The sequence below is a fragment of the Lycium barbarum genome, chromosome 7 (assembly GCF_019175385.1).
Source record: "Lycium barbarum isolate Lr01 chromosome 7, ASM1917538v2, whole genome shotgun sequence".
Taxonomy (NCBI): domain Eukaryota; kingdom Viridiplantae; phylum Streptophyta; class Magnoliopsida; order Solanales; family Solanaceae; genus Lycium; species Lycium barbarum.
In genome coordinates, this window is record NC_083343.1 from 88,932,086 (window position 1) to 88,956,889 (window position 24,804).

The 24,804-nt window shown below is 37.0% G+C and overlaps 1 protein-coding gene across 3 annotated transcripts; it reads right to left on the minus strand.

Annotated features, from left to right (window-relative positions):
* Positions 1–17,003: 17,003 nt before the first annotated feature.
* On the minus strand, positions 17,004–24,651 carry LOC132603536 (agmatine deiminase-like). 3 transcript variants are annotated; one of them, XM_060316643.1, is made up of 11 exons: positions 24,377–24,648; positions 23,632–23,849; positions 22,705–22,818; positions 22,493–22,582; positions 22,029–22,113; positions 21,119–21,174; positions 20,940–21,018; positions 20,306–20,440; positions 18,684–18,916; positions 17,822–17,980; positions 17,004–17,343 (listed from the first exon to the last, which is right to left on the minus strand). In XM_060316643.1, exons 4-11 carry the CDS (start codon positions 22,532–22,534, stop codon positions 17,206–17,208), a joined length of 927 nt encoding a protein of 308 aa, XP_060172626.1. In that variant the 5' UTR covers positions 22,535–22,582; positions 22,705–22,818; positions 23,632–23,849; positions 24,377–24,648; the 3' UTR covers positions 17,004–17,205. The 3 variants fall into 3 exon arrangements, with proteins under 3 accessions (XP_060172626.1, XP_060172627.1, XP_060172624.1); XM_060316644.1 differs by having other exon boundaries at positions 22,705–22,824; XM_060316641.1 differs by lacking the exon at positions 23,632–23,849 and having other exon boundaries at positions 24,377–24,651.
* Positions 24,652–24,804: the final 153 nt, after the last annotated feature.

Consider the following 24,804-nt stretch of genomic DNA (forward strand, 5'->3'; position numbering starts at 1 on the left):
TTAGGAGATAGCTTTTTACCTACATTCAGTGGCTGAACTTCCTTAATTTCAGGGACAATAGCCAGGGCCAAATTTCCTACCTGGGAATAAGAACTTCTCTCATGAGGGTAAGATCTAACAATCTGCAAGTTGTTTGGACAGGTATTATCCAAATCAACCACAAATTCATCCTTCTTATTTTCCTGATAAATTTCAGCTGCATCCACCTGGTGACTGTCTGAATCTTCCCTTGACTTACAGTCTATGTTAAAAACTACTTCTTCCATATGACACTTAGTTTCAGTATTCTCTTCATTCATGCTGTCATCCACCCTCTTAGGGACTTCTGACTTCCCTTTAGATGATGACATATTTGTAGGAGAGGCTTGTGTTGTCAATTTCTTTACTACCATGAACCTCTACTGAGCTTATGTCAACATCCTCCACCTCATACATCTCTCCAAGTTGCTTTAGCTTCTCAATCTGCTTTGAAGTAACTTGATCCTCCACCATGTCTGATGGCCTGTAAAGGTTAGGCACTACAAAACTTACAGTTTTCTCCATACTTACTGCATGAGCAGGTACTAAGTGTGATTCAACTAGCCCCACTTCATGCTCCATCTTGTCAACCGTTCCAACCACTGGAGCATTTTGTAGAGCAATCAATTGTTGACCATGAGAAGTGTTGATCACAACATCTTGTTTATTTTGCTCATCATAACTAATCAACTCCTGATCCTGAGGGACAGCAGCATTGTCAAGTTCATAATCTTCACCATTGAACTCACCATTGTTTCCATCATTATCATTGGCTAGACTAAGATCTTGTAACACATCAAACTTGTTTTGAATAATCACCATTGAATCCTTATTCTCTTTTGTATTCACCTGTAACACCTCTGAAGCTACATTATCCTGCTTAGGACCATTGAGATCTCTATTGTCTTTAATAATATTCCAGTTTCCAGGAATGCGAAGAATCTTTCCACTGGATAGCATCCTAGCATTAAACCTCCTACGAGTATGATGAAATTGTTTCTTCTGAGGCTGAGGAGCCTGAACATCCTTCTTGACCGTCACTTCCTTGCCTTCTCCTGCAACATCAGGTGCTACTTTCTCATCATCCTCATCAAAGGCTATTAATTCAGGGTGGAGTGTCCAACATTCACTCTCATTGTGGCCTTGCAACCTACATTCTTTACAATACTTTGGGAGGTAATCGTATTGAATCTTCACTTTATCAACTCTAACTTCCTAAGTTTCCTCATCCTCTATCTCCATATCTACATAACTAGGGATATTTGCTAATAAGTCCATGATAAATTTAAATCTCGCACAACTTGGCCTTGTGCGATTTATAGTGGCCAGATCCATTTGTAAAGGTATCCCAACAGCAGAAGCTAGAGAAAACAAAGCTTCATTCACAAAGACCGTAGGTAACAAATAAGGAAAAGATATCCAAGATATAACCTTTGATGTCTCTTCATCAACTTTAAACTTAGAGTCACATATTAAAGGCCTCGTTTGATACGAATAACCATCTCTTGACGGCAAGTAGTATACACCCTTCGAACATAGATTAACAAAATCCTCCTTTGTTGATAATCTAATAAGGACATGTCTATCACGAAACAATCCAATCTGGCACTTTCCTTTCATCCCATATTGCTCAGGGATAATTGGCCTGAGTTCCTCCAATAATGGCCATCCATATGAGAATTTTCCAACGACTGCATGCTTCAAATCCTCCAGAGATTCCATATGATCCACCTCCTTTTGTGTCCAACGATGTACAGGAACACCATTACGATAATCTACCTTCTTTACTTGAATACTTGATGTAGGGTTTTGCATGGATTTAGGGTTTATAGGTTGAAAGATTTTTCTAAAGTCTAGTTTATGAATTGTCGGGTCATTGCGGGCATTGTCAATGGTTGGAGCGGGTGTAGCAGAAGTCTGGCTAACCAACTATTTGACCCAAATTTATTAAGGAGATGAGGGGTTTCTTTTTCAAAAGAGAGGGCATGGTGAGTTTTTTGAAAAAACAACATCTTTTTGCTTTATTGAAAATCATAAGCCCAATTTTGGTGAAAACTTACTTGCCTTATTTTAAAACGCTATGTTTCTGGAAAATTTACATAAAGGGAGTATATGCCATCTAATTTAATAAAGTCTCGTGGGCATTCGACCCACTTTTTTGTGTACTAAATTGAATTGTGGCTTAAAACATTGTTCAACATTTTATTTCCCTTTTTTTTTCTAGAAAATGGTAAGAGTTTATCAAAAATCCCTTTTTTCTTACAATAGCTTAAAACTCGCTAGCACTAGATCCAATTGCCATTCTAGTTTGAAAACGCAAAGTTGATTTAAGACTTATTTAGGTAAAAAAAAAAATAGCTTGTGTACCCAATTTTAAAAATAAAACGTTATAGAGATTTGTCGTGGTTTTGGAAATCGTTGGGGACCTAAGGTCGTCTAAACGGCGTAGGAACCGTTATCCTAAGACGTCTAATCCATAAGTTCCACTATAATATGAGTTGCATACATTTACAAATACATACAGATAAAATCATGCATATATGGATTAAATTTAAACTAGGGGCGTACCAAGCCCCTAGTGGCCATTTTCACCCATGGTTGGGCCTTCTGCGCGCCTTGCTATCATTTTTCACCATAGACTCGATCTTAATGAGAATGAGAAGTCCTATTCGGCCTTTGGCCCAATAGGGACTGGTTTTGACCCGAGTGGTCATGCGAGTGAGGAGGGGGAAAGAAGAAAGGGACCCGGTTAGTTTATAAACACTGAACTTATCACTAAAATAATAAAATTATACATAATATAAAAACAAGAAAAGTACTCACATTATTCTATACTTACCCCATTTCTCCTTAAATGGATTTGCCTTGTTTGGGAATTTTGCAATGGCATGGGGACTGAGTCCTTGCCTTATGGTCTTGATGTCGCACAAATTCCAAAGGGCTCGTAAGGACCCCAGGCATGGCTAACACTAAGAATGCCTAGACGACCCCGAACTACCATCGTTTATCCTTAACCAATGCATTCCAAACAAGAGGGAAAGAGAGTATAAGACTTGGAGGTGGTAACAGGTTTCAAGTAAACTCCTAAACAAACAATACCCCAATACCATACTCTAAATGAAGGAATTCATATCAAACAAGAAAAATATCAGCACCTACGTGAGACTAAATAATTAACAAGCATAGCAGTAATGGGGCGTACTCGGTATCACGATAAGATGATGACAAGGATGATACACACAACTGCTGTTAGAGGGAACACAAATAATGATCAATCAAAATCATGGACTTGTTAAGATAGTCACTGAAAACAGAAGGAGTAAGACTGGAACCCTTCAGGTATATCAAAACAAGTTCAGGAGATTTTAGGGTCAAATGCAAACTGGTCTATTTTCAAACAATCATCTAGCTCGGGACTTTTCATAAATAAAAAGGAGAGGTTCCAAATTCTCATGTTTAAACAACATATCCTACTTATTTGTTAAGGTTCAAAACCACTGCCCAGAGGAAACAAAGCTTGATTACACTAGTTCAATTGAGGGCATTCATTTTATCCCAGTCAAACTCAAGATTTCTCACAAACAGGTCCAGAACAAACACAGTATTCTCATAAAAGAAAAAAAACACTGGGAGGGCCTCACAGACAGCCAAGGCTTATGACCATGTTTAAAACTTTTAGAATAACATATTCAGAATTGGCATCCTTTAAAAGTTATTCCTCTTTATTAACTTGAACACACCACAAACTGGTACATAAAGCAGGACCCTTGATTAATAGACAAGTGAGCTTGAAGAAAACTTTTTAAAGGGAGGGAGGTCTTAATGGACAAGTCATATGTACACTTCAACCAGGCAGCCTTACAACAGTCTTGGCTCCTGAAAGCATTCCTTCAACATATTTTAAACCACTCCAAAGCCTTTTCCCAAAGCACAGAAGGGGAGGAAGAGAAAGGCAAGAAATGAAATCATAGCATGATCACAGTTTTGGCGAACAAAGAAACCAAACATCACATAAGGGACAAGCCTAAACCAATAAACCAGGTTGCAGGTCTCAAATATCAGTCATGGATGATGCAAGTTAGAAAAAGTAGACAAAGGCATATGGCCAACAACAAAGTAAATGGCACATAACACACTTGACTACAACTTCTCACAGATGGACTCAGGTCTACATAACACAACCATCAGCCCCATTTTCCCTTTACACACAATCAAATTTCAAACAAGTAAGGCTCGGGAAAACCTACCAGGTCTTTCAGACAAAAGGGATTTTTCAGAAAGGGGCAAAGTGGGAATCACATGACACTCAGACTTGACCAGTATTGACAGTAGCTTATTTTCTTCTAGGTGTGCCTTTCCCTCCCTGTTAGACACAGTTAAGCTGTTCCAAAATCACCTTGTACCTTTGTGTATCCCAAAGCTATGAAAAAAGAGTTCTAAAAGAAAAGAATGTGATCTCAGGTTAAGGAAAGGGGAAGCAGGATAGGGTGGGGTCATCACCTCCCCATCTCCTCCTCCTGAATCTCCTTTTCAACAAAGGGATCCTTGGTTCCACTGGTCATTAACTCCAGTTCATGCCCAGGCCCACCTTCACTCTCCTAAGACCTCTTTTCTCTTCTTTATACCCTCCCCGTCATACCTTAGTGACTCCACTAAGGGCCATGAAAGATCTAGGACAATTTAATTATATCACACAGTTTCCAAAATGAACCCAAAAAATCTTTTTATCAAATTCCCTTATAATACTGGAAAACAGACACACCATGGACATATAACAAATGATAATCAAACTAGTTTTTCCTAACAACTTCAGACTTAAAACCAAGATCATAGAAAAGTCTTTGTTTTTTACCACAGTGTAGTTCAAAGGAAAGAGTACACATTTTCTTTTCCATCAGGACCAGGCCACACAAGGAGACAGTCAACAGACTTCCACACCATCATTTTAGCCTTATCACCACTCTTTTTTTTTAAAAGAATTCATCTCTCGATATCAAAAGAAAACACCACAGTGTCCAGAGAAGACCACACAAGGACAAGTTAAATAATATTTGTAACAAAAATCCCAAATATCCCATCATCCTTCCTTCTTTTATCCTTTACTTATCTATTATTGTAACTAGGTGGCAAGTTCTCAAAAGAAAAGGTTTTCCTTCACAAAGTTATGGCCCATGGGCCACACACACATGCATACACTCCTAGCCAAACTATCAACCTTAAAATCCTTCTTTTCCCCCTTTCACCAGAATAGCCATGTTCCTTTTGCTAGGTCAGAAACAAACATAACATTACCTCTTAATCAACCTGTTAGACTAGGTGATTTGCCTCCTCTTTTTATCAGGCATGGGCCATCTTAGAACTGCCGTGAACCTAGCTTATTATAGCAACCTTAGAAAAACCTTTGAGACTCAAACACTTCATAACCACACGCTCCACATGTTCTACTCAGAGGTAGTCTAACAAATTCCCATATTTACCACAAATAGGACAACCAAACAAGAAGCAGAGCTAAGTGAAGTACCTTGATCAAGTTAAAACCCTTCCCCCCAGAATCACCTTTTAAAACCTTTGCTTCAACATACACTATTGTGACCCCAAAATGCCAAGTTTTATCAAGTAAGATTTAGGTGAGACAACAGGAATCAGGCTAAACCAGTTGCTAAGTGAAACAAGTGGGAATCCACAAATAGCACACAGGACATTTTTTACTTTTTTAGAACCAAAGTACCATTAAAGAACAGACATGATCTAGTCAGGTCCAGCACATGACAACTTCAACTTTCAAACAAATAAAATTATTTAAGAGAAGACAATGTGATAACCAGACTAGGTCCAATTCTTTTTAGACTTTTCAATCTTTCCAACAGGTACATAATCAGGTGAGACGCTGACAACCAGGCTAAAGTTCAACATAATGAGCCTTTACTGTTTCTTGACACAACCACATAAAACAAGCAATAATCAGATTGGGTTCAAATATAATAAAACTTGACTTTCCTATGACACATGTGATCAAGCAGGACAGACTATGATCAAACTAAATTCAATACATCAAACTCCCCACTAACACATAACCACATAAGAGAAGCAATGACCAGACCTGATTCAACATGGCAAACCTCTGACATAACAAGACCTCAACCTTCCCATGAGACATGTGATCAAGCAAGGAAAACTATGATCAAGCTGGGTCCAAGACTTCAACTCCCAACCAACACATGACCACATAGAACAAGCAATGGCCAGATTAGGCAATTTACTTAAGAAAGACCTCTTGACCCCCCCCCCCCCCCCCTTATTATCCTCCAGACCAAGACAAACCTCCAAGTGATAAATAACAAGACATAAAGCAAATCAAGTCATTCAAAAGAGCTTGTGACTTCAAACTAACCCCATGAACCTAGTTTATTACATGAGATACACAGGACTAGACCACTCATGATTTCAACAGACCCTCTTAACCCTAATACAGAGCACAAGACTTAGACCAAGCAATAAATTAGTATAAACTACAACCCAGACCCTTACATAGAACACTTAAAGATGTCTAGACAGCCATGATAAAACAGGAAATCTAGAGGAAAAACCATATTAGACAAACCCCCTCAACTCAAACTATGGTCCCAAGCCACACTTAAAGGTCCTTAGTCACAACTGAACAGCCAAAGGTATAAGCAGGAGAGGCAAATGAAAATCTAAGTGAGGCAGGTTCATCAGCTGAATATTATAGCCTAGATTAGGTGTAAGGAAAAAGGAGCAACTAGTCACAAAGCATGAACAGAAGTCCAGACTAAGAAGCTGAGTCAAAACAACCTATCAATTTGAAACTATTCTATAACTCACATGAAACTCCCTAGGTAAGCAAAATGCAGACAAGATCAAGAGGGAACCACAATTAGCATATCAGGTTCTGAGCTTTGTCTTGAACTACAAACAATTGTCTTAACCAGGTATAACATGGACATAAACTGAAAAGAAAGAGAACAGACTAGCATATGGACTCAGACATCTATCCTAAACCACACACACACACCTCAACTAGGTATAGTGTAGGCAGAGTCAAGATATGAAGGTGATAAGATAATGTAGTGATTTAAATCCTATCATAAACCATACAATGATGCTACCTAAACATCACACAAAATAGAAGCTAAGCACAAAGAACAATAGCTACTTAAGCTTCATCATAAAATCTCGCATATTCTTATTAACTAAACACAACATAAGCAGAATCTAAGTATGGAAACAATGAACTAAAATACTAACTTAAACAGAAACTTATTAACATGACATGACATAAATGTAAAGCATTAAACTAAAAGGCATTTACCTTTTATGAGTGCAACCGGGGTCAAGCGATGGATTTGGAAGCCCTTGTGCTCCAACGCCAAACTCAAACCACCACGAACACCACAAAACAAATAAAATATAAATTTTAGAATTGGGAAAACTTAAGTTTAAAATGAAATTTTGACTTTGGAACTCTTAAGACTAAAAATAGCGATTTTCAGTCTCTTTGTGGTTTCCAACCCCTTTTCTCAAATAAATGGGGGTTTCTATTTATAGAAACCCCCAGAATGGCTCTTAGAACTCTAACCAACGATGTGGGACTTGCAAATTTTATGCAAGTCTTATTCATAAACTCAAATACACGGTTCAGATCTATGGTAAAAATGAAGTCAATGGTTCAAATACACCAAGACTAGCAATGATGATGGAAATACATATAAAAATGGGAGGTAGTACCTTTAAGGGCCTGTTTGGCCGGGTTTCTGGTGAGAGAAGGACGAAGCTATTAATTTTTCATCCTCTCCTTCACGTCATGCGCTCCCACGATGGGACAGGGCTAAAAAATAGGGCGGGGTAGGTGGTGGAACAGGAGGCGGCACTAGGGTTTTACCCCTAGCTTCCTCTCCTCTCTTTTGTTTGCAACAGACCCTTAGGGTCATTTTTTGTGAAACGGGTGGGAGGAGTATAATAGTCCCCCCCCCCCCTTTTAACTCCTTAATGGAGTGGGTCCTGGTCCTTTATTTTTTCTAAAAAAAAACGTTGGGCCCATTCTTTTATTATATATATATACACACACACACACACCATGTTATGTCCCGTGTTTTCGTATAATTGGAAATCGAGGAATAATTAAGACTTGTGTGTTATGAGGAAATATTTTGATTCTAGTTGATGTGACTATGTTGGTTATGAAATCATTAATGTTAAGACATCGGGGAAGGCCGAGGGTAAATTTGGAATTTCGAAAATTAGTTTCGGGAATTACAAAGCGGGACTTTTAATGAATTGGGCCAAGAAGCCTTGAAGTGGCCGGCCATGGCATGGTCCAAGCCCACATTTTTAAAGGTCATGTGATATACACATGACCTATAGTGGATATATATCAACATTTCCTTTGTAATTATCAAGAACAATTAAACACTCCACTTGAAGCTATACTACTCCCTCTCTCGGCCGAACCCTCTATAGGAGAGAAAGAAAATTTTCTAGCCTTGTTGATTAATCCAAAAATCTTAGTTTCAACATATTTGTGAAGTACTCGAGACGCTCTCTGACGTGATACAATTTGTTTGGCACAAGAATCACGTTTGCGGCAAGTCGGATTTTCAAGAAAAGGTAAGAATTTTGCCCCTCTAATGTTATGGAATTGATATGAATGTGTTAAGGATTGAGAATAGACGAGAATCCCGTAACTTGGATGTGTGTGTAGAAAGCCGTGTGTGTGCATGTGTTGGTATGTGGCCGTGAGCCATGAATTGTGGAGGACAAGATGAATTTGATTTCGTTTAAGTTTGTTAGTTGCGTCGTTGTGGACTTTATAACTTAAATGATTGTTTAGTGAATTGAATTGGTGTTAGAAAATGATTTCGAAACATTATGGGAAAGTGTATACCTTTTGTATAATTGTGTATATTGTTGTATATATATGATGTTAAAGACTTTAAATGTGACTTATGGTTGATGTTAATGAATTTGGAATGAAACAATGCGAGTTAGAATGTTCGTCGTAAGTTTTGATGTTTTGGATGAAATATGGAAAGTAATGAACTTCGGGAAATTTTGTATATTGTTTGGAGTGTAATTGGGATGGGTTTGAATAATCTTGAATGGGTGAATGGATACAATAATGTGGGCATAAGTTTGGAATTGTGAAGTTTGAATGAAAGTTGTCAACTTGTGTAGTAAGGTAGAACTATGAAGTTAGAATGCGTTGATTGTGGTTTATGTTGTTTGATGATGTTTGGGTTGTTGTTGTTGATGTATTTTGAGCCGAGCTAAGTCTCGGGGGTGTTAGATTTATAGGGGAAATGCTACCGAAATTTCGGTAGCCAAGTATAGCCCAAAGATTAAGATGTTAACTTTCATGAATAGTAACTGGTAAAAGTGACCATTTGCAGTTTTTGGACGAAACGGGAATTGAGATTTGACGAGCGTAAGGCGCAATCCAGGTATGTAAAGCTTACCTTTCCTTCTTTTGGCATGTCCTAGTTACACTAGGTCAAGATCGGACCCTCGGGGATAATTCTGCTCTTGGAAATCCGAGTTCAAGTTTGGGCACTATTCATTCAGCGCAATTGAAACCTATTCCTTACATTTGGTTGAAAGAATGTTCAAACCTTCATAACTTTTGCTATTGTGTCCGAATCTCTCCGAAACTTTCGTAGATGGCTTTATGGAGCCTAAAGTCCGTGATTTGTGTCCGCCGCCTCGATTTGACTCAAGGTGGGCCCGTAAGCCCCGAGGCTTCCCTTATTTGATTTGTTTGACTCACTTCCGTCCGATATGAAAAGTAATTGTTTGCCTATGACTCAAAGGTCCGTTTGAAATCTCCTACACCATTATGGAACGTTTTGCACTATGAATGATACTAGATTTTCGGAAAATGATCTGGGAGTTGCTTTTCAAAGGTTTTGCAGTTTGGAACTTCGTAACTTCTATACATTAATTTTGATCGACCTGACTCCTACTCCGAGCCTCTTGGCGTCGGTATATGCCTATATGTAATTATATGTCGAGTCCTGTAATTTACTTTTAATATGCATATGGTCTCTGCACTACTCCGTTCGTGCCATTCGCTATGATTTCGTTCGTCGGTACCCGGGCCGGCTTTGTGATCGTGCGCGCTATACCATATTCGGAAGTATGATGTGTTACGGTTTCCGAGGCCTCGCCATAGGGCCGGTTACCGTCTATGGAGTTATGATGTGATATGGCATTTGACATGTTCTGATGATGTGATATGTGTGTGATACGATTTGTCTGGAGACTGTACGGAGATTTGAAAAACTTCTGGAGTATGATGTGTTGTGGCACCAGCGTCGGGAGTGACCACGTTCCTAAGCCCTATACATGATCTTTTATTTGCATTTGTACATTTATCTTCCGTACAGGTTTGATTTGCTACTTTGACGTTTGTGTTTGTTCCTTCTGACTCCAGTTATGATTGTGATTTCTGTACCTTCTGCTTTACATACTCAGTACTTCTCCCGTACTGACCCCCTGTTCTTCGGGGGGCTGCGTTTCATGCCCGTAGGTACAGAAGCTCGTTCGGGTGATCCTCCGGTTTAGGCTACCTATTCTGCTATTTTGGAGGGCTCCCCTTGATCCGGAGCTTAACTTTTGGTACATACCTTTTGATGTGCGTGTGTTCTGTACATTTGTGGCTGTGTGGGTACGGCGGGGCCCTGTCCCGTCATATGTTCGCATGTTCTATTTTGTTTTAGAGGCCTGTAGTCATGTTTGTGGGTCGTGGGTCTGGTGTGTTTGTATGTGGATCTGTTTTGCGTTCTTAAGCGGCCCGTATGCTACTATGGCCAAGACTGTCCATGAGTTCGTACGTGTGTGTGTGCATTTGTGCGATGTATATTCCGCCACCTTTCTGATTTTGATATGACTGTTCTGCACGGGCGACCGCTTAAGATAAGTGTTCGATCAATGTTTGTGTGACGTCTACTACTAGTTTTCAGTTCGAACAACGTATGTTAAGTCTGAATGAGTCTTAACATGATGATCTGGTTTGTGAGTCTGTTTGGGGTGCCTAAGTAGGGCACCAGTCGCGGCCCACGGGGTTGGGTCGTGACACACCATGTAGATTGGTATATACATGGTGTGTGTGTGTGTGTGTATATATATATATATATATATATATGTATAGAGGGTTGGGGAACAATAAAATAATAAATAAATAAAGAAAAAATAATTATTGGTACATCAGGACTTAAATAATTTAAAACATGACTCATAAATAAAAATAAAAATCATTTTGCAAATACTAGTTTTGAATTAATTAACCAGATAAAAGAAAAATTAATCAACTACGCAAATGCACACAGAATCAAGATTTAAAAGGTAAAATGATTACTTCTTTTAATTACTCAAAGTACCTTGGACAATAAACTGGAATAAAACTATTCATTAAACTAATTTTCCTTGATTTAATTAATTAAACAAATAATTATCCAAAAGGGTTTTCTTGCCCCTTTCAATAAAAAAATATTCTTTGAATATCATCAATTTCCACAAAAAATTAAAATTACCCTGGAGATTTCTTTGTCAATTTAAAAGGGTGAAATATTATCCCAGCTGATTTTATTTATTGTCCAAGGACTCTGAGCCCTTAATATAAATTACGGGAGGTCAAAAATTAGGTGTCAACAACTAAAACTTCGGTATTGATACAACTTTGGCTCACTACATTAGTTTTGTAAGATCGCAATAGTTCATCGTCAATTTCAACAAGGTTTGTAAGTTCATTGAGTCGGTAAGACTAAGTAAGAGGGATTACTTAATCTTCTAGTAGGGACTAACCATCCACTCATTGCAACCTTATACATGGCTAAGTTATGTAGAACCTGTATATGTGTGTCCTCTGATGATATATGTATGAGGACTAGGTTCTTTAGCTCATGACATAATGTTTCCATCTTTATCTCTACATAGTCTCTTCCTCCTTGTAATTCCAACCTTATCACTTCATAATTTTTCCTTCCTTATAATTTCTCCTCCAACCTTATCACTCTATTATTTTCCTTTCTTATAACTCTGCATCCAGTACCTTCTAATAGGATTGTTCTTTGATAAGTAAAAAAACAGTTCTTTTATAAATAGTGTTTCCTAAGTGGCAACTGGGTATATATCTATGTAAGAAGCTTTCAATTTTCCTCTTGGACCATCTTCAATCTTCTATGGTCATATAATGATTGTGCCTGATATATCTGATGTTCGCACATTTCTATATATGAACTGAATGTTCCCCCTTTTTACATCATCAAAAATAATAAGCAAGTACAAGAGCTCTGACAACATAAACTAGTAAAAACCTTAAGAGTAATATTCGTGCGCACAACTTTAAGTCATAAGACCCAGACCAACAGATTGTAACATATAATTATTTTCATGACCCAAATTACCGATCGTGCGGGCACCCACCTTATTATCACTAGTAGGTGAACCCTTACCCGTTAACCCACTAATCACTAGCCAATTTTAACTTCTTTAATCATTTATGCTTAAACAATCAATGAACATGTGAAAGAATAAATAGTCTACCAAGTCATAGATAATAAATAATACAAGTGCGGAAGTCTAACTATTACATCCCCAGAATTTGAAAGTCATCGTACAAGGACTCTAACCAATAATGTATAAATGATGAAATATATGTCAAATATAATAATAAATAATGTCTGGAATTTAAAGTAGACATTTGGAAAGAGAGATCTTCAGGTGGCATGGCATGGATAGAAGCTCACCCTCGGATCTGATCAAGCTAACTAGCTTCAAGCTAGAGATATGGTCTGGATGAAATCTCTAGAAAAAAAAAATTGCACTCAAAAGGGGTGCAGCAAGGTAGTATCAGTACAAACACTATGTAGTGGTAAGCATCATAGGCTGACTAAGATTAGTTCACACATATAAGTATAAAATCAACAAGATAAACAGATAGATACTTAATACTCAAATTCGAGTCACAGAATATCCTATAACAGAGTCACAACCTAAGATGAAGCTTCTAAACCACAAGTCTATCAAGTCTCAATAATCTCACCTGATAATCGCAAGTCCAAGTTCCGTCCCTAGGTAGAGTTACTAATCCACAATTTAACTCAGTCAATGGTCATATCTATATCATAATAGCCATTCAACAAACCATACCAAAATTATAACTAAACGAGCATATAATAATGCAGAATAAAATGTAATGATGTGCAATGCAAAATACGATGAAGTGCATGCAATGCAATGCAATGCAATGCACTGGCCAAATACCTCACTCCTCAGTCACTCGTCACTCGTGTACACACATGCTTTGGTGTCTTTGCCCAATAGTCATGACCTGCAGGGGACCCATGGTGTCCATGTACCACTCGTTCCAGATCTTTGCCCAACGGTAACGAGTCTCCGGATCTTTGCCCGCGGAGGATCTTTACCAAATCATATCATATAATATCACATCACCCGGAACCATTTCCCATCGGGCATTTAAAACATTTTTCTCTTATAGATACCATAAATCTTTCATTAATCAGTTCCAAACCATTTCCATCATGTATGAATGTATGAATGCATAAATGCTAAATCAATCCAATAAATGCCAACGAATATGCTATGGAATTCACAACACTATAAGCCCTATCAAGACTTATGTAAATCAACTCTACAGTAAGCATGATCAATCAATGAAGTCAAGTGCAAATAAAGGTGCAAGTCACAAGGCCATAAACCATCCGAGCACTTTCGATAAATCATCTCAACTATGGAATGAATCATACAAACCATCTCTGTCAACATAAAGAGTCTATGTCCCTCTTTACTTCCAAATATAACTAGTACACCTCACAACTAACTCTTGTATCACCAAGGTGCTCTATTTTCTCATTTATCATCATCAATACCAAGTTATAATCCAATATTAATATGCATATGAATGAGTATGTATGTCATGCACGATATCATTATCAACAATAAATGATAATCAAGATTTCATCTGAGTACTATCATAAGTTTATATCACAATTCAAGTCTAAACTCATTATCCTTCCTTTCTCCGATGATATGTGTCACAATAAGAGAGAATTGAATACAACACGACAATTTAGGCAATAAGTCTAATTACAATAACAGGGCAACGAGTCACCATCAACAACAATCAATTTAATAGAAATCCATCCTGAATCTCCACAGTATGAATACAACTACACCTCATATCAGTACATAAAGTAATGGCGACGAGCCCCACAAAATCAGAAGCCATACCATCCTAGCTAGTATCCAACCAACACCATGTCCGAAGACCTAATCATACTTTCTCCCGTAAATTCTACACAATACATATGTTTCGCTAATCAAAGTCGAATTAAAGTAAGCCATAACCTACCTTGAATGCAGAACAGGAGCCACGAACTACTCCACACCAGCCTTCTCTTTCCAAAGCTCCTCAGAACGGTCGAAGTCTAACAATATGATGCTAAGTAAGCAACAAACCATGTATTTAAACAAGAACAACAATTTGGGGAAGAAGACCCACTTACTTCTACCCTTTTTAATGGATGAAATCATCCTTTAATGGTGAATTTATCATAACTTCTATCTCTACAATTATTAACCTTCAATTTATGAGTTTCTAATCAATTTTACCCTTTCAAACAGATTTTAGGACAAAGTTTCCATTTTTATTAGAACCCTAAGTCTCAAAATAATAATCTATACTCCTAGATGATTAATCAACAACAAAATCAACAACCCATTAATTATTTAAGGGTTTACTAATTCTATGGTTCTAGGATTTTCACCAACCATTAATGGACCTTAAACTAATCATGGAACTTGAAGAAGAAAGGAAAAGGAACAAATAAAGGTGGGGACTTACTCTCCAAGATGCTTTCACCAATGAAAGGAAAGAAGTTTGCCTCTTTCTCTCTTAAAAACTGACTTTGGGGTCTTGTGGGTAATGGTTCGGAGTTGGAATATAAAAATAGGGTGTTCTCCCCCCATCGGTCGCTACGGCAGTCCCGCTACAGCGGCCCTAAGTCCGCTACAGTGGACCTGCTGGAACAGTCCGTACAAAAATGGTCATAACTTCCTCATACGGAGGCGAAACACAATAATTCTTTTTGCTATAGCTTCGTAATTAAGCTACGGATCTAATGGTTCAATCCTCACACAAAACAAAGGTCATTTGATCAATATGGAGCCTTTTCTAGCCAAATACCTACGGCGAAAACATCGAATACAAGCGCGACAAAACCCAAACCCATCTGAAACTCTTCGGAACCTCACCAAAAATTATGGATATGTTCAAAATCATCATATTAACTTGTTGGAACTTCGAAAACATTGACACGGGGTCTCCCTAACCTGATGTTGACCGTGGTCAACTCTAACTCGTTAACTTAACTAGCTTCTCCATCAATAACTCAATTTGCACTCAAACCTTGCGGGAACCAACCAAATGACTTTATTAAGTCATAGATCATACCAACGGGACTTAGGTGAGTACATATATTCGCTTTTGTACTCGTTTTGTTCAGTTTACTTCCCCCTCTCAGTCATCCTTGTCCTCTTCTTTCTTTCCCCCGACTTTATTTGAAGTTAGTTTGATTTTTTAATACCTGATTGAAAACTTTTGTTTTGTTAATCCCTTTACCCACTAGACACTAACTCTTCCAATGTATCTTCATGTTCGGTGTCTTACTCTTCTTTTTTCAAGTCTCGCTTCTATATCCTTCCCCTGGGCCACTGTTTGTGTTGTATAGTAACAAATCTTTTATGACATGTAGACATGGATCCGACAAATAAAACAAAATTAAAGAAGACTTATATCATAAAATCAACCCACCCACTCACAAATGAAAACGGGTCTACATCTAAAACCCCTATTTCCCCTCTTCAGAATACATCTTCTTAGTTTTACTAGTATAGAGTTATGAATTAGAAAAAGAAATGTTTGTTAGTCTTTCCAGTTTTTCTCATATAGAGTTATGAATTAGAAATTTATAGATTACCTTTCATACATTATGTGTATTTGAGATATCCATTTGAAGATTTCATATCGTGAGAGATGTTTCACCCAAGATTCGAGATGTGAAATGGTTCTCAGGCATCAAGAATACGAATGAACTAAAATTCTCCTTTTCTTTATGTTAGGAGAAGTAATCTAAGATTAGTTCAATGCCTTCCTGAATAACCAGTGCTTGAAAAGATTTGAGTTTTTGTCCATAGATTAAACTAATAGTGATGCTCACAAGAAAAAATGAAATATCTGTAACATTCTAAAGAAGAGATTCAGAAAGCTGGTATGATTTTCATTATGTGCTCTTTATATAGTTTGTGATGATTAGTGCTAGCCATAATATTCACAAAAATTAGGGGAAAAAAGGGGATTTTATGATGTTTTATGCATCCTCTGGTAGATAATTGCATGCACTAAAAGTCGAGATAATGTTATTATTTGTGGGTGGGCGGATAGGGTGTATATGGGTCTTCTCTAATTTTATTTTATTTGTGGGTTCATGTCTACATGGCATAAAAGATTAATTTATATTGTCATGTGAGATGTTTTTATGAAAAAATTTAGCTGAATGATTTTGTAAGAGAAAAGTCCTAAGATGAGTGTCTTATTGATACAAAACTAAGTTTAATAATTTTGCTACATAATTTCTCATAGTTGAGTGATCTTTTGAGAAATTTACCAATAGTTTGGTTATTAAAACTTACAAAACAGTGATAGTTTAGAATTTTTTTAACCTATTCACTGGGAAAAAAAAAGTTCCACATTACCACTTGGAAGGAGTTTTTGGAGCGTGATGTTCACGTAACATGTTATATTCCTCTAGGGGGTATTTTAATATGAATTCATCATAGCTTAGGGGATTCTGAGAACACCCAATAATTTAAGTATGACATTTGCAAATAGTGACAGTTTTGGGTGGGGGAAGGGGGGGGGGGGGGGGGGGGTGTTTTCCCAATGTGTTGCATTGTAAGTGAAAAGCAGTTGCTATTGAAGTCTGAAGCTTACAAAAACAAAATCCATAATCAAAAAGCAATTTGACCTTTGACCTGGTACAGAGCTTTCTTTGGATAAAGTCTATATCCGAGACATTATTTTTGCACTCCAGAATGTAGAAAGAAAAAGCAAACATGACAAAGTTCATGGTCCACAAGAGATTACAAACAATATTAGTTATCCCTCTGCTCAGATATGGAACCAGTTATAACCTTGGGCGAATATTCTGGGCCGGTTGGCTGCTGCTGCGTGATACAATGTATATTTCCACCTCCCAATACAATTTCCCTTGCACCTTCAATTCCTACAACCTGCACCAAATAATTCAGTTTTTATTACTGAAACATGAGGAAATATTGGGTGTAATAATGAGTTAAAGCATGAATCGACTGCAATTGATGAAGTCTTTTCATTACATATTTCTTGTTTAGTCGCGACTCACTTATTTAAGTACACATTAGCACCACCCAATTACAATGCCAAATTAGCGGGTGCTAAATGATAATGGAATTATGTGCATGTACGCAGGCGGAGTAGGTTCCGTTTAACAATTACTATAATGCATGGATGCATAAGAACATCAATAGTCATTATTTATAATGATATGCTTAGTCTTGTTTGTCCCTTTTTTTCAATGTACTCTAACTATGAGTAAGTGGCTTTGTATCCTGATCAACTGAGATCACATCAATATTTACTGCAACGGTAATTTCGTATACTGGTCTTTCCATTATGTTCAATAACTAATGACCCTTGCAAATAGCAACCAGATCAAAGTTCTTTGCTTACCTCATAACCTGGAAATGCCAGGGAGAGGACTCTAATAGCTTCTTCATCCCATTTTTTATCCCCAAATTGGGGAGTAATAATTGCACCGTTAGCAATGTAGAAGTTTACATATGAAGCAGCAAGCCTTGTACCTGAATTCCTAGTTTTAGCATCCCCATCCTGCTAAGACAAAAGTAGGATGACATCAGAATGATTGACTCCAAGAAAGAACTGAGAAAGATGCTTGATTTTCTACTTTCAGATTGTAGTTCCTCAAGAAAGTAAGTAGAATAGCGAAGCTGGAAAAGTGCTTGGGGGACTTTGGAAAGATTACAATTGCATGAGATCTATAATGTTACTAATATGATGTTCCTAAAGATATAATTTTGTTTCTGAGGATCATGTTTTTCAAAAGGACATAGGTGTATATCCCCTGAATCGTCAATATTTCAAGCAGCCGTTACAGAAGATCAAGTTACATTCTGTATTTTCACAGAACATGAGCAAGAAGTTGTTGTTGTCAGTAATGCAAAAGGATAGTTGTTTCAATTAATTATATACAAAGATTTATGATTACTGTTCTGTCAGCAAAATGAAAAATTAAGTTTCCACAGAGAGGAAGACAACATCATAAAAAACAAATGTAATCCATATAGAGTAATCTTTAATCCAAAATTTCACTGATGAATATCCCATGAATGTTTTGCATATAAATAGAAAAAGAAAGAGAAATAACTCCCCATGCCTAAATCACATTAACAAATTCTGGCAAACATCGACTTGAGATGCATTGACTTTTTAGACAGCTCTGCAATTTCTTTATTATTTTTAATTTATGAATGACAGCTGTGGAATGTTACCAAAGAGGTAACAAAAACATCACCTGAAATAATCCATCTTCCTCCTCGTCCGTCATATAGAGTGGCCCAGGTACATGGAGTTTGATTACTTGTATTTTTCTACCATTGGCATCAGAAGTATTTTCAAGAATAGAGAGGGCTTCAATGGATATTTCATACTGAGGATCAGACTGATCAACAGTCCAAGACAGCAAAACAACACCAGGCTTCCCAAAACAGCACATGTTGTCAATATGACCATTTGTATCATCATCACCTGCAACATCAACAGTAAACAAAAGCCTTAACTGTTCACTTCTGTATGATTATTTTTTAAAAAGAAAGAAAAGGAAAAGGAAACATCATCAAGGTCCAAATGCATAAATTTTGAAAGATAAACAATAAAACCACGAATTCATTGAAAGGTTAAGATCCCAATACGTTATTCGAAACAACACTTAAACTCTCTAATAAAAATGTTTTATAGGTTAATAAACTCTTAAGTAACTAGAAAATTTCAATATACCAACTTTGTTCCGATTACTAAAGTTAATGATCATTTTGTGCAAATCCCTTTGGATTGTTAATTAGAGAAAAGATTTGAACGTGCTTCTGCATTATAATTAAAATATCAAGTATTTTAGATTATTTAAGGGTATTTTGATCCTGCCACAATGTTATAACCGACTCAGTAGTCAATTCTTTTCTTATCTTCAAGGATTCTAGTAATTTCTTCTTCGCAAATATGAAAACAACATAGATATATCTAGTTTTAAAGACTTCTTTGTAATGAAATCCTTGTAATTGGCTCAGACCTAAAGGTCAACGCCATTAAGTTAGCTAAATTTATACTTAATATTTCTAGTAACTAATAATAGCCTATCTTCCAAGAACATTAATTAAAAGAGTCAACTATAATGTGATTTAGATTTTGAAATTTCAGAAGATAATAGCAGCATCTAAGGTTCCTTGCAATGTGAAGTTATGTACAGAATATAACTATTTCAATATAAACAAAATAAAATTCAAGATGCTACACCAAATGGTCTAGAAGACTAGAACAGCAATACATCTCTCAGACTTATACTTCACTTTATAACTGCTACCTTAATTAAGAGGAACAAATGTCAGACATAAGTTAAAAAAGAACATTCATAGGACGAATATAAGACTCCCAAGAAATGAGATGCCCAACTTCCAGGAGAAAATGCTCAATCAAGTTTTGATCAGTATTTTGTCCAAAAAAATCTTCTTCTTCTTTTTTTTCCATATCAGGTTCAATTCTTAAAACCTTACACACTTGTTTAACCCCAAACTGCAGTTTACAGTCTCTTTTCCCAAAATTCCTCTCAAAGGGCCAGCTTTTACAAAAAAGTTTCGACCAAAAAGAAGTCTTGGAGACCTCCAAGTGGGAACATGCACATATCAAAAGGCACCGATGGAAACAGCCGTGCTAATTAACCTATGAAATTTCAACATTCTCAGGGCTGTTTTGTCTTATGCAAAAATGAGAATGGATACGCATCATCCTAATCACACAACCAAGGATAGAACTTTGTTAAATCCAACACCACATGAAAGCATGGACTTTTGTAGGTCAAGGACACAATTCAACTATATTAACTATGTGTACAGAAAAATAGAAGTTCATGAGCAGGATGAATACCAAACAACCCTCGAGGCAGCCAAATAACCTTCCTGACCCCAAGATATGCTTTTAGTTCATTCTCAATCTGTTCTTTAGACAAATGGGGATTCCTGTTTTTGTTCAGGAGGCACTCTTCTGTTGTGAGACAAGTCCCTGAAGAGAAGATAAAAGAGGATAAGACAGCATGCTCTTTGCATCTAAACAACAATCATAAGAGTGGTATCTGAATTTAGAATACAATATGAGATTCAAGGCAAACAGATGAAGACACCCCATGGAACTGGATAACCGTGTAAGTAGATGAAAGTAAATTACCGGCAGAACCATTCAACTCTTTTTTTCAGCATTCCGAATTCAATTTGGCACATTCGATAATTTGTATTACTAGCTATTAGATTACAGATGTCATTTAGTTCAAGAGTTAATAAATAAGTTTTGTACAGATAAGCTATGTGGCTTTTGGCTTCCATACTTGCTTGCTTAATATCTTACAGGCAGATGATCGGGAGTTTGTCTATGACTGGTGTTTCATAAATAGATCACAGCTAACGAAATCAACTCTCTAATTATTACTCTGAAATGGAGAAAGAAGCTCACTTTCAAATTATAAAGAAATCAAGTCGAGTTCATAAAATTAATAAAATGTATCTACCTTCTCCATCAACGTGAATGCTTCCACCTTCAAGAATCATAGAGTGCTGAAACCTTGGGACCTTTTCAATTGCCAAAATCTAAGCAAACAGAACAGAATGGTTAACTCAGTGAAGAGTATCTAATAACCAATAATGTACTATCAACAAGATATATTTGCAGCATTAGAAATTTGCAGACCTTTCTTGCAACAAGAAGGTCATGACTCCAGTCTTCGTAACAGCCATCATCAACACCTAGATATTTCAAATATCACAATCATGAATGTGTTTTGCCAGAGAAAAAAAAAAAAAGTGCTTTGCATCAATCCAAGGGCAACAATATCTTACTGAATATGGTTTTGGGACAATATTACTATGGCAAGACAGAACCAAAGCACACATGCCACAACAACAACAACCTACCCAGTATAATACCACCAGGTGGGGTCTGGAGGAGGAGAGTGTACGCAGACCTTACCCCTACCTTGTAAAGGTAGAGAGGCTGTTTCCGATAGACCCTCGGCTCAAGGAACAGAATATTAAACACAGAAGATAAATATCCTGAGCCCTTCAATAGATCGTCAAACTATATTTCTATGGATTCCATTTGACATGACAAGCTGTAGAATTATCGTTTCATATGCTGGAACTGGAATGCTAAGAAATCCACAAGCAGTTGGGATGGGAAAACTCAACATAAAGTATCATCATGTCAGATTGGCTATTAGCTAAACTATCTGATGATTAACATTTTGAGGAAAAAAGATTTTCTTAGTGGGATCAATGAGAATTTTCCCTTGACAATAAATACACACATTTCTGATTCTAGCGCATATAGCTTTTAAGATCACCCGATGGAGGACTAATAGTTTTCTACAAACAAGATAATCATGAGTTCGAACTTTTAGTCCCGTAAATTGGACACTCTGAGTATATTTGTTAAGCCTCCCAAGAAAAATATAATAATTAATGGAAATCGGATTGTGTGTCGTAACTAACAGTTGAAAACTCCTGGGACAGGATACTCCAATTGATAACTTTTGCATGAAAAAAGAAAAGCAGCATAGAAGTTCCTCAAAGATATCAAGAGTGGGATCCATATCTCTCACCACCCCAGCTATTGAAGGTCCAATCAATCCCTGCAACACTTGACATTACATGTTCTGCATTTGCTGCAGTATTTCTGATGACAAACTGCAAAGATAGAGATAGAGCCCGTTTGGATGGGCTTATGCCTATAAGCTGTTTGCAGCTTATAAGCTAAAAAAAATAAGTTGGGGTAGTCTAACTTATTTTTTTTGGCTTATAAGCTGTTTTAAACAGCTTATAAGCTGCTTTAGATAAGGTAAGTCAAATGGGCCAAATTATTTTTTTGAGCTTATTTTAAGCACAAAATGACTTTAAGCTGACCAGCCAAACACTCAAAAAAGCTGAAAACAGCTTATAAGCAACTTAGAAGCAACTTATAAGCCAATCCAAACGGGCTCATACATATTTCATGTAACTCCCTATGTGGTGTGACGGTTAAAAGTAAATACAATTTGAACTCCACAGAAAGGAAACAATAGCTCACAGTTGGACCAGTATCACGAAACCAAGAATCATTCATGTTCATCTCCACAACCCTGACATGTTTAGGCAACAAGCTGCGTGCATTTTCCCACTGTTCAACATAGATATGTGTTAGAAACACAAGCTAGGGGAATATGATTCTTTTTAGCACTAAAGGAGGACTATGATGATGTAATAAGAAAACATTTTTGGTGCCTTCCAAAAACTGCCAACCTGAGCAGCACTAGCACAGACTGTTACTGGTTCAAATCTTGAAATAGCAGATGCTACAGTTGCAAATACACGCTGACCATGCACTGCATTATTTCGCCAGTTATCTGGACGCTCCTACATCTCAAACATAAAGCTATCAGCAAATAGAAACCCAAACTTTTCTCTGGTTTTCTTTTAAGCAATTATTATGCTCCGCGAAAAATTAAGCCTAAAAGGGAGGGAAGGAAAAAGAAATAAAATTGGGAGATAGTACTAGTTGAACAGGGAAGAAAATAGTTGCCTTTTAAGAGATTTTAATCAGTCATGTCAAGATGTCAACCATACAGATGATATCATAAAATGTCCTTAAGAAATGTGAAATCTGCGGATTTAAGAGTTTATGGGTTCTGGCAACTCTTGTTAGCCATCAAACCCACTACCCATTTATGCGATTGGGTTCGCAGTTTATATGTGTGCATATAGCGGATTCCCCAACACATATAGAGGGTGTGGGCCAAAGCTACTTAGTTCTGCCGAACCCGTATAATATACAACACATCCACCTCTGGCCGTACGCTACTAAGATGGAACTCCAATACAAAGTTTCAAACAGAGATTTCTGACACTTACGATACGAAAGGGAACTAAAGACAACTTTAACAGATAATAGAAAGGAAATCAGGAACTGGGATCGTAGTTTGCTGATGAGATCAAGTAAAGTTTCTTCTCACTTGCAACAGAACAGTTTTTTTTTTTTTTTTTTTTTTGGGAAACAGGTTACATCTTGTATTATAGACCAGTACTTGGGAAGTACTGAAAACCCCTTTACAAGAGAGAAAGGAAAAAAAAGAAATTTAAACAAAAGTCCTTGAAGCATAGCTGCAATCCGGAAATGAATCAAGAACATCTAGGATTGTCTCTGTATCTTCAGGGTATGCATTTGTATACCAAAAACAAAGTAGCATAACAGAGTTGAGCTTGATCATCTGCATTGTACTACTTCTATTCTCAAAATATCTGGCATTCCTTTCTTTCCAGATTGTCCACCATATACATGCTGGGATGATCCTCCAGTTTCTTCTGCTCTTTGCCCCAATCCCAGCCTCCTCCCAGCTAAAAAGAGTCTCAACAATATTGCTTGGCATTGTCCATAACTGGCATGTGACCTTGCAATATAGAAATAAGTGTCGGCTTCAGCTTCAGTCCCACATAAACAGTACTTTGAGCTTGTAGTTGTTGGTACTGTTCTTGCTTATCTTAATTTTTATTTTTAGTAAAAGTTTCATTATTTTGTTTCTTTCTTTTTTAGGGTTAGGTAAGTTAGCTGTGTGGATATGTATGATGATGGCCCATCGTGGACGTTTGTGATACAAAATGGAATTTGAGGAGAATTCTAGCTAAAAACTAAGCTATATTAAGGAGAGCTAAAGGTTGATTTTGATTGATAGCTCTAAAATAATTACACCAACAGAATATATATAATACCAGTGTAGTCCCACAAGTGAGGTGTGAGATGGATATGATGTACGCAAACCTTATATAGAGGTTATTTCTGATAGATTATCGGCTCAAAGAAAAAGCAAGAACAGTATCATAAAACAACTCAAATTCAAACATAGAACCTATTCCAAGAAAGAGTAAGGGGCATAAAACTTTCAGCCCATAACAAGTTGAAGAAATAGAGAGTTCTTACAGGCCAACCCATCCAACAATGAGAGTGAGGTTCCCATTCTGCAGGCATACGATATCCATTTTCAACCGGTGTTCCTTTCAAATCCATCACTAACCTCTTCTTCTTCAGCCCCAACACAAGCTTACATATGTTGATATTGTGTTTTATATGAAACCATCAGTGCAAAAAGATAGCAAAAGTGCTTGTGAAACTGTAAAAAGAATCTTTTTTTTTTTTTGTAATTCCAATGAAGATTCTTCAAATAATGTGTGCTGTGTAATTCTTTCTTTTTCCCCGCTTTTAGGAATTATTAAAATATTAAAAAGAAGGGAATCATCTGATGTGATCCTTGATTAAAGTAATTAAAAAAGTTAATTGATATTGCTTTCACACTACTTTTAAATTCTCCTCTGCTCTCTAACAATGCTCCGGCTGTTCACTTTTACTTG

Excerpts from the sequence above, each read along its gene's own strand:
- LOC132603536 (XM_060316641.1), bottom strand. The coding sequence starts at position 24,463 with ATGGATTTGAAAGGAACACCGGTTGAAAATGGATATCGTATGCCTGCA. Across the intron at positions 22,819-24,376 it reads ATTGTTGGATGGGTTGGCCT|GAGCGTCCAGATAACTGGCG; the intron begins GTAAGAACTCTC and ends TTTGAGATGTAG. Across the intron at positions 17,981-18,683 it reads AGGAAGATGGATTATTTCAG|GATGGGGATGCTAAAACTAG; the intron begins GTGATGTTTTTG and ends TTGTCTTAGCAG.